This window comes from Gavialis gangeticus, unplaced genomic scaffold, assembly GCF_001723915.1.
Source record: "Gavialis gangeticus isolate Ggan-Ray unplaced genomic scaffold, GavGan_comp1, whole genome shotgun sequence".
Classification (NCBI taxonomy): Eukaryota; Metazoa; Chordata; order Crocodylia; family Gavialidae; genus Gavialis; species Gavialis gangeticus.
The window spans coordinates 56839644-56850738 of NW_017728992.1; the positions used below are offsets into that span (position 1 = coordinate 56839644).

The window sequence follows — 11095 nt, forward strand, 5'->3', positions numbered from 1 at the left end:
TGGCCAGGACAGTTGTGCCAGCTGCAGAGGCAGCTATCTCCCTGCCATGTGGACATGGTGAGGACACAGCTGCCCCTGCAGCCAACACAGTTCCCCTCACAATGGGGCTTAGCCAGGCAGCAGCAGGCCCCTGCTGCCTGGGCTGACCAGGAGCAAATTGCTCCCGATCTGTGTCTACACATGTGCTATAGCACATGTCTAGTACCTGTATGTGTTGGTACTAGGAAATGGTGTATTAGACTAATTTAATGTGCAGTAAGTCCTGCACATGTGTAGACAGCGATGCCTTACTGTGCATTATATGAGTCTAATGTGCAGTGAGGTGTCTTGTGTAGATGCACCCTATATGTTTGTTTGCTAATAGAAAGTGATGGCAAGTTTGGCAAATGAAGGTAATGCCTTCATTATGTACTCCAATTGCAGTATTCACTGAAGTTGATTCTAAGTAGCATGATGTGGCTATCAGAACAGGGAATAATCTTGATAAGCAAAACAGAGGTGTTACTGGGAGTAGGTAAGCTGGAATCAGGAAGAAAACTAGTGAGGCAGTACTGGATAATAAAAAACAAGTCATAGCACATTACGGCTGCACAGAGTTCATTTGCTTACGTCTCATCTGAAATCACAATCTACTAGCTGTGGTATCAAACCTGGAGGAGGCATTAAATGAAGACCAAGGCAGCAGACTGCTTTAGTATTATCAGATCATTATTTTGCAGAACACTCAAACATGTAGACATTTACACGCGTGATTTTCATGAGAGGATTATTTTCCAGAGGCAGCAACACAGAGATTATGTAAAGAGAAGTTAGAAGCTGTTTTTAAAATATGTTAAAAATGAGTTGTCATCATAGGTGAAAGGGCAGTCCAACCTACTTGAGGACTGATGACAAGGAAGTTTAACAACCGTTTTTTAAAAACATATTAAAGGAACTCATGTCTGATATCAGCATCTAAGGGGATCATTTCTTCTGTGGCATTTCCACAGTATTTATGGAATATTTGCAGGAACATAATCCATCCACAGAAAGCTGTACCAGAGGTGTAAATACTCTCTGTAAACACGTAGGAGAAGAGTCGTACAAGTATACATCTCTTCAAAGAGTAATCACCTCTGTCCCTAGAAGTTTTCAAAAGTAGGTTAGACAGACACTTGACAGGGATGGTTTAAGTCAGGGATGACTCTATCTTGAGCAGGGGACTGAATTTATGACCTCGTAGGCCATGTCCACACATGGCACGGACATTTGGTTTCCCAGGGACAACTAATAGTGGCACACCTTGCACCACCACTAGTTGTCCCTGGGGAACACCCATGTCACGCACACTCTGGCACACAGCAAGTTACCCCACACGGGTGGTAAGGGAGGCTATGGCCAGCACTGGGCTGGCCCCAGCAGCCTTACCTGGGGTCCTCCTGCGGTTGTAGCAGTGGCGATTCTGCCATGCAGGGCTTCGCTGGCAGCTGCAGCATGGCTCTGGGTGGCCCAGCTACGCTTTTGAGCAGCATGTGCTGCCCTTGCATGTGCTGGTCCACTTTTTTTCTCCATAGGTTTTTTGAACTACTGGATATCCAGGGGTCAAAAAAAACCCTCCACGTTGCTCGCTTGCAATGCAGAGACCAACTGAACATGCAGTATGTGGTGCTGCAGACATGTTTGCGGTGCCACATACTGCATGACTGCACTTGTCTGGATGCATCCATAAGCTCCCTTGCACCTCATATTATTTCCTATGATCCTATCTGAGGTGAGAGCTGATACTACTAGCTCCCCTTAGGCATATGACTTGACTGAGTAATAAATTAAGGATGCATCTCTGCTTTTTGCTGATTGTTTAGCATTCACACCTTGTTTTGGGTCAGGAATTCAAAGGTTTAGTTGATATTGTGCTGCTGAGGAATGATATTTATACTCTTAATATTGGATGCTAGATAAAAAGAGAATCCGTACTGTTCAGATTCAGAATGCTCCAGTATGTAATTTGTTCATTGCAGAAATTATTATTGTGCCCTGAAGGTAAATAAAGTTGTTCTGTCATGCCAGTTATCCAATTTATTCTACTAGTGGATCACTCCCTGCTGTACGTCTCTGAAAATAAGACCCATAGCAACACACACACGTTCATACAGCGAGTCAGTGGCACAGACAGATCCAGGATTGCAGCAAAGAGGGGTGGTCCCACCTCCTTTGGCAGTGCAGCACATGTGCAGTGAGCTCTGAGGTCACTGGCATGTCAGTGCAGCTCCTACCTGAACTCTGCACAGGCCATGAGCTCTCTGGGCTCACCAACTGATTGGCAGGGGCTCCGGTTGGAGCCCCTGCTTTTGCACTGACTGTAGAGTCCAAGAGGTGAGCACCATCACTGTTCACCCTCCCTTCTTCCTGTACTCCCTCTCGTTGAATTCAGGAGTAAGGAAAAAGAGGGAACGAGTGGCAGCAGCAGCGCTCACCCCCATGGGTCCAGAGCTGTATGAAAGCCAGAGCTCCAGCCAGTGCCTGCATTGGTCAGGCTGCTGCTCAGCTCAGAACTCATGGCACATGCAGGAATCTTGCAGAAGCCCTTCTTACATTTTGGTACATGCACCACACAGCTGAAGGTAGGGGGTAGGGGGCATGACCGTGCTGTCAGACCTCCCCCCACCACAAGAAATCCGCCTTTGGTCAGTCAGTGGCAAGGCTGAGAAAAGACATCAATTCTCACTGTGTGCATCTACACAAATTGTTTACTGTAGAGCTGACCAATTAGCTCCACAGTGAAGTCTCCACAGCTGCATGTGCAACCCTATTAGGTTGCAGTAAACTAATAAACTCCACCGTAGGGTAGTACTTGTAAACACAAGTACTATCCTGTGGTGGAGATAGTGTGCTGCAACCCACATGTAGACACTGATGGGGCTGGCTGGGGCACAAAGTGCTTCAGTGCAAGGGCTGCCTGCTGGCTAGCCCCGCACTGGAGCAGCCTCGTGCCCCAGCCAGCTCTTCCGCAGCACATTGAGTTGGGTCAGAACAACTTCAGGCTGGCAAGCTGAGCCCCCGGGCCCTCTACCAGCCAGGGCTGCTCCAATCCAGCTCAACGCACTGGAGACACAGGCGCATATTCAAATGCGGCACCCGGGAGCAATACACTCCAGTGTGAACTGCACTAGAGTTTATTGCTTCGAATTAACTGCACGTGTAGACGTGCCTGCTGACTCCCACTGGACCATGATCATTTCAGTATACGTGCCATTGGGTTTGTCTAGGTGCACTAAAAAATGAGGAGGTTAAACCATGAATTACATAAAGCAGAGGTTTCTGCTAAGGCTGTATGTATTAAATTATAAGTTTGTCTGTTGTCCCACTACAGAATACACACACTATTCTCTGGGAGAAGTGAGGTGGGATATGGTACAAAAGAGTCTCAGTCAACAGCAGGTAGAGCTGCCTCTGCTCCTGCCAACTTTCTCAAATGGCATTTAAGGAAATAGAAACCCATAGAAGGTAAACACTTTGAGGAAGTACACTCTGAACAAATCACTGTTTTTAAACACGTACAGTTTCCTTTTTTTTTAATTTCAGAATAGGGTTACTGTTGAAAAATGGTATGTACTAAAGCCACCACATTATACATATAGATAAAACATCAGATAGCAAAATCTTATTGTATGAGCAATTAGTTGTAGTACTGTATAGATAATACAATCAAAGATATTTAAAAAAACCTAAAGGAGTTATGTACTTTGAAAGGTGCATTAGGCACAATGTGTATCCTGTAACTAGCTTTGCAAGCATATAACTATGATTTCACTGTTACAAAGTATTACAAGTGATCAAAAACATGAGCTGATTTTTAGTACTATGTGCTGAAATTGTACAAATGTATACAACACTCCACCTTCGTGTTATAAAAGCATGTACAGTAAGGACTACAAAGTAGAATCAAGGAGTTAAACTAAGAAATTATCCCTTTAATTTTGATTCAGAATTAATACAGAATAAATCTATGGCTTTACTTCATGGATGCATGTGAAGATTAATATGCAAGTCTTGCAAGTGGGGGAAGAAGCAAAACTTTATCCCCAACAAATATGACCTACTATATAATACTTAAATGAAATACAATTAGTAAGAAAACCAGTTCTAAGGCATCTGACACATGGCATGTGCCCCAAATCACAAAATAACCCCCTCTCAGTCATCAGAGCCGGATGTGAGATTATGTATGTGTTAAGGGGGAAAAAACCACCGGAGAATATAGCAAGAGAATGAGCCACAAATAGAGGAAATGACAGAAATCAGAGTGAAGAACTTCTAAATGATGTCCCGAAAGGCTTTAGCTTAAGTAACGTCTTCTAGAAAGGATTATAAATCTACAGTTAGCAAAACAAAACAATTAGTCTGTGTAGAGTGAAATAAAAACTTGGCCGGTTGAAATTTGAGGGATATTCTACACAGACATACTAGAAAAACGTTTGATTAAAATATCCTGCTTTTATTTTCCACTAGCAAAATGTATTGCTGAGAGATGTACTTTTTGCTGTTTTGAAATAAAAACCATGATGCTTAGGACAGAGCTACAAGAATCACACACTTTCTAGGGGTACATGTTCATCACATCAGACATGAATCATTTAAAGGTAAAAATAAAAATCTTACTGCTTTAAATATTATTTTTGACTAGCAGAAACATAAAAAGGAATGCACTGGAACATGATTGTAACAGAGTGTACCATGCAGAATTTTGGCTTATTGTATGCAGTGTACAAGCCAATGATGTGAATGGAGTATTTTGTATTTTAATCCCTTATATTTGCATGACATGAGATCAAATCAAAACTATAAATGAAGGCAAACTGTGTAGAAACTGAAAATATCAGAATACCTATGAAAAGCGTGCTGGACATGTTTATTGTTTTTAACATAAGGATCTGCTGCTTGAAGACCTACTACAGCAAGCATGCTGTACTGCTAGTTCTAGTTCTTTATGCTGCTAAGCTGACCTTAGTCTGTGATCATGGCCAGCGGGTGCTGTATGGCACTAGGAAGTTAACACATAATCTCTGCAGGTTCAGTGACCAACTTGGAGCCATCCCATGCTGTCTTGAACTGTTCAGGAACAGGAAATTCTTTCTGGTAAAGGGCAGAATCAACAATGACAGTTAGATAAACACTGGACATCTTATGCAAACTGATGGAATACTATTAGTTCAGCATGATTGATAAGGCATTTATAACTCAGCCATGCTTGGATTATGGAGAGGCCTTTTTCATTACCCCAGGCAGCCGTGCCAGTGCCACAAAGAGAACAGACACATTATTACCATAGTTCATATGGCTTTGTTAATGCACTGGCTTGTTACAGTGCCCCTCTCCCATTATTTGGAACAGCTAGGCAAATGAATCTTGTTTCAGAAAATGCTCTAGATTCAATAAACTGCCAGTCAAGCTAACTCAGTGGGAATGCAGTAAAAAGAATTTACATTTGAATATTTAGTGACAGGGCTAATAAGAATTTTAAAGAGGAAGATGATGTTCTGAAAAGCAAATGCCATGGCCAATCCCCAGGATTTGTGGAAGGTTTAATCCCTAATCTCTGGCTAATTGTTCAGCAATTTTTCCTTGACAGGCCACAGCGCCCATAAAACCACAACAGTGCTATTACTTTAAAAGTGAGGTGTTCCAAAGGCTATAATATCCCCTGCAAAGCAATGTCAATAAAGCAGGACTTGACAGGAAACCTCCCTCTGCTTGTTCAGTGTGTATCTGTCAAGGCATGCACGGACAGTGCTGGAACCCTTGCCTCAATCCTAGCACATCTTGTATGGTAAAAACTATATGCCACTTCTAAAGTGGGGAGGAAAAAGTTCCTTCTTACAGACTTCATTAAAAGTATTTCAGTAGGCTTCTTTTTCTGAAGTAACTGGATGGTCATCCTAAAACACATTCATTAAAGGGTTCTGAATTTCAGAAAATGTTAAATACCCATCCTCTGGAAATTAGAAGCTTTATGGCATTTGAAATTGGGCTTCCAAAATATGCTTTCATTTTTTAAATATTTGAACATGGTGCCTTGTTTCTTTCTATTGTTCTTTCTCCTTCTTTACAAAAACAAAAATACATAAATACATACATAAAAAATCCACTGAAAGAAATTCCAGTACAAAAAAGTTGTAAAATCATTAAAAATGCTTGGTTAACACTTGCACTCACAATTTTAAATCTGACCACTTGAGAAGGAGGGTGGGTGCAACAATGCAGTTCAACAATACAACCAATTTCTATTGTGTGTAGTGAATAATGCTAGCAGCAAAAGAAAATGCTGTGATACTGCAGACCTGACTGTAGTAGAAGAGCTTTAGCAGACATGAGTAGGAGCCCTTCAAGCAATGTACATCTTATATTTGAATGGCTTTCATACATATATGTTATAAAGTACTGTATTGTGTTTGTACACTAAATACACTGCAATATATTATAACACAGTACAAAAATGTTGATCTTAACATTGGGTTTTCTATAATTATGTGTATGAGAGTGGCTTTTTTGGTGTTGTGGGGGGTAGCTTGTTTTAAATGGGAGATTATATTTAGAATCACAGGGCTGGAAGGGACCCCAAAGGATCATCAGGTCCAGCCCCCTGAATGAGCAGGAAAGACATCTGGGGTCAGGTGACCCCAGCCAGGTGACCGTCCAGTCTACTCTTGAAGACTGCTAGCATAGATGATTGCACCACTTCTGGGGGGAGCTTGTTCCATAGTCTGGACACCCTAGTTGTGAAAAAGATTTTCCTAATGTTCAGCCTGAAACTATCTTCCAGGAGTCTGTGGCCGTTGTAGATACCTGTTTCATTTAGGATAAAAACTCGATATGGGAGGACATAAACGCTCTTTTAATGTAAGGAGTTACCTTTCAGCCTGGAAAAAGATATCCCTTGATGACTCATGGCTGAAACTACTGGTGTATAAAGGAGGCTATATTTCTGTGTATTTGAAGAGGCTGTATTTAAAGTTCACTATTTAAAAAATCTGGCACCTTTTGCTGGAAAGTATAAAAGGCCAATAAACTACAAAGACTACAAATGGGGGAAGAACTGTGACAGTCATTAAAAATATCCCACTTACATAGTCACCATCTTGGGGGATGAGGATGTTCATTTCAGAGGACTTGGCACTCACAATCTCACAGTCTAAGGATTCTTCGCTGAGGTATATGTGGCAGCCTTCTGTCTTATTAATAGAAATAGTTGGCACTTTTCCCATCACCTGAGGGGGAAAAATATATCTAATACCAAATCCAGATTATTAATACTAGTAGTAAAATAACAAAAAAACAAACCTTCTCCACCTGCCAGGGCTGTCATCGTTCACTCATACCAGATGCATATCAGCTGTCTAATATTTGTATTTGGGAGCTTAATTATATTTATTCTGTCCCTTTAATATGCTAGTAGAAAGCTGCTATGTCAGTGGTTCTCAACCTTGTTAGACTTGAGTCACAGCATAACTCAGAAAATGCCAGCTCCTAGGGCACCTATACACGTGCCAGATATCTGCTCTAATGCATGCTAATTAGCACACTCCAGCAGCCTCCATGTCACGTGTATTCAGCATCTCCACGCTTCAGAATGGTGGCAGGGGTGCTTTACGTAAAGCCTGTCAAACAAGCTTTAATTAAAGCATCCCTGTTGCCATTTTAAAGTGTGGGACACTGAATACACGTGGTGCTGTGGGTGCTTTAATTAGAACAGCTCCTGGAGCCACTCTAATTAAAGCACCTACACCTCAAGCCCAGAGCATATGTAAAGACACCCTTAATTTTCACTCCTTTTTTGACTACAGAAACATAATAGAGCAATTCTTCTGCTGCAAAGAACAAAGGAAGACCACAGCAGGGCAGAATGGGTTTACCACCATGGATTCCTATTTGAGATCTCTGGGTTTATCCTGTGAATCATGCCTGCACACCTAACAGTATTGATATTGTGCAGCTCCCCATGGCACCTTTGAAAGGATCTCAAGGCACCAGAGGGTGCTGTGGCACCCTGGGTGAGAAGCCATTGTGCTAAGTTTTGCAACTATATTCAGTTTTTTCCTCCAGACCCCAAAGTTCTAAAATACCAAATATTGACTTAAACATACACACAGATTAATGTCCCCAACCCTAATTGTCTTTACCAAAGGGGAAAACATGACAGAATCCATGTACAGTCCCAGTGATGCATATGTGCAACTGCAAGGTTCCTCACTGAGATCCAGACTTCCTTACTTCCAGTGATGGCAAATACTCCTGAGCTACAGAACCACTCCAAAAGTTTCTTTCTGCAGGCTGGAGGGGTCTCCAAGGTCTTAGGAAAGGGGTTTTCTCTCCAGCCACATTGCAGCTCTAAATGTATACTGAAATCAACTCTCATTAAAATGACAAAGGCACTTCTTTATATCCCTCTGAAAGCAAGTGCAAAGGCCTTCTTGAAGGGAGATGGGAAAACAAACCTGCTCTCGTTTACAATCCCACAGAACTCAATATCTCTACAGGGCAGGCTGCCTGAGTCATCACTTGTCAATATTCCTACTCCTCTTCCCACCCCTTCATAGCTGAAACTAGAGATAGTGATATACTCTGGTCAGCAGATCAGCCTGGAAGAGGTTATTCAAAGTCATAACACAAAAACAGTGTGTGATCACTGATAAGTACAGAGGTCATCCAGTGCCTAATGGCCCATCGTTGCATCCAGCTATCTTTGACTTTCCAATCTGAATTACCCATTTGCAGCTAGGTCAGCTGAGGGCAGCCCTTAGCCTAAGTGTAGAAGAAAGCTTGAACTCTTGCCTCTAGAGCTGTAGCAAGGAGTCTTAACTGCTTTGCCACGTGAACCTTATGATAAGCACATACATAACGATTTTAAAAAGTGTCCCCTTTTCATTCCTGTTAAGACTTCATTTTCAGCATCAGTCTCCTACTACAATGATGATCACAGAAGCATAGGAAGTGAGGGTTGGAAGGGACCTCAGGAGGTCACATCTAGTCCAATCTCTGCTCAAAGCAGGACCAGCCCTACTAAATCATCCCAGCTAAGGCTTTGTCTAGCCAGGTCCTAAAAACCTCCAAGGATGGAGAGTCCACAACCTCTCTGGGTAGCCTGTTTCACTGCTTTACTACCTTTCTAGTGAGAAGATAATATGTAATGCATAATATCTAACTAAACTTCCCTTGCTGCAATTTGAGACCACTGGTCTTCTTCTATCATTTGCCACCACTGAGAAATGAACATAATCAAGGGTGCCTATACATCTAATTACAATACATCAGAGCAGACTTGATTAATCAAGTCGGCTCTGACTCGATTAGTCAAGTCAGCTGGCGTGTTCTAATTAGGACACTCCAGCATGCTGCAGTGTCTCGTGTGTTCAGCATCCCATTATTCAATATTCAAAATGGCAGCAGGGGTGCTTTAACTAAAAACTTGGGGGCACTTTAGTTAAAACACCCCATAGCCATTTTGAAATGCACGTGATGCTGCAGCATTTTAATTAGAGTGGCTATCTGTGAGCTGCTTTTATTAAACCCTGGAGCACGTGTATAAACAACCCAAGTGTCCATGGTCACATACAATCTCTTGTCTCATCTTTGCAATTAGACCATTACATCTAGGTTGATTTTAATGTCAATCAATGGGTTGTATCATTTTAAGTAGAAGAATCAATCACTATCAGTGGGGAATGTTTGCCTAAAGACTGGCATCAAGGTGGGAAATAATGCATCTCTCCTGTCATACCAGCAAAAATGCTGGAATATTTACTGACCACATCTACATGAGAGCCACTCTATCTAACCTAAAATTAATTGAATAAGCTTTAGGTAAAGTGCCCGTGCCACCATTTTAAAGCACAGGGACGCTGATACACGAGATGTGGACACTGGCTGGAGGCTAGTTAGCACACTCCAGCAGACTCTATTAATCAAGTTGGCTCCAATGTGCTGTAATTACAGCACTCTGGAGCAGCCTCCCAGCATGTTTACACGCACCCACAAGCAAGAGTCACTCGCAACCTTTTTCTAGGCAAGTTGGAAGGATGTCATGAATCTTAAGGTAATTTCAATAGCATATGGTACACTCTAGATAGCATAAATAATCTCTAATAACTGAATGTTATTTTCTTCTTTTTTTAATCTTTGTTTTCCAAATGGATATTTACCTGAATCTGAATATCTCTGGAATTGATCACTTCCACAATGCCCACAACATTGTCAAACACAAGGCCAAACTTTTTGCAGTTGTCTGAAGAAAAAACAAACAAATGAAGGAAAATAAAAACTGTTTCTTTAAAACAAACAAAAAATCATCTTACATTACAACACTTATACTCATTCTTGCAAAAAGTTAGATATGTGAATAACTTCAAGCATGTAAGTAGTTCCATTAAGCAGAATTATTCAAATGCATAAAGTTTACTTGCACATGCCAGTTTTAACAGAATGATTTCAGATGACACTGTCCACTCACCAACTGTAATGGAATTTATTTTTCCTTTTATCTGTAGTGTAGATTTGTTGCACTTAAAAATGTATGCCACTTGCTTGAGTTCAGTGTCAGTAATGACAAGGTCATTCTTATCCTCTTGGTATTCCTGTTTTTTTTTAAAAAATGCATACTTTTTTTAATTGATTATTGTCGTAAAGCATCAATAAGACAGCAGATTTTAACATGACTCATCTTCCAATGACTGCACTTTCAATTCAAAGAGAAATATCCTAGAATCATACAATCACACACAATTAGGGTTGGAAGGGACTTCAAGAGGTCATCTAGTCTAACCTCCTGCTCCAAGCAGGACCGTCCCCAACAAAAACAGCCCAGCCAAGGCTTTATCTATCTGGGTCTTAAAAACCTCCAAGGAAGGAAATCCCACCACCTCTCTAAGCAACCTGTTCCAGTGCTTACTAGCCTCCCAGTGAGAAAGATTTTCCTAATATCTAACCTAAACTTCCCTTGAGACCACTGCTCCTTGTTCTGTCATATGCGACAACTGAAAACAGTCTGGCTGCATCCTCTTTGGAAACCTGCTTCAGCTAGTTGAAGGCTGCTATTAAATGCCTTCTCAGTCTTCTCTTCTTT

General features: G+C 41.5%; 1 protein-coding gene across 1 annotated transcript in view; it reads right to left on the minus strand.

Moving 5' to 3' along the window:
* Positions 1-3520: 3520 nt before the first annotated feature.
* CAP2 (CAP, adenylate cyclase-associated protein, 2 (yeast)) overlaps positions 3521-11095 on the minus strand; it is a 119941-nt gene continuing 112366 nt past the window's right edge. Inside the window, exons 10-13 of the mRNA XM_019522898.1 lie at positions 10484-10607; positions 10176-10258; positions 7104-7244; positions 3521-5112 (exon numbers count right to left, since the gene is read on the minus strand). Of these exons, the coding sequence (XP_019378443.1) occupies positions 5029-5112; positions 7104-7244; positions 10176-10258; positions 10484-10607 (432 nt within the window). The 3' untranslated portion in view covers positions 3521-5028. The remainder of the gene's footprint in view (positions 5113-7103; positions 7245-10175; positions 10259-10483; positions 10608-11095) is intronic.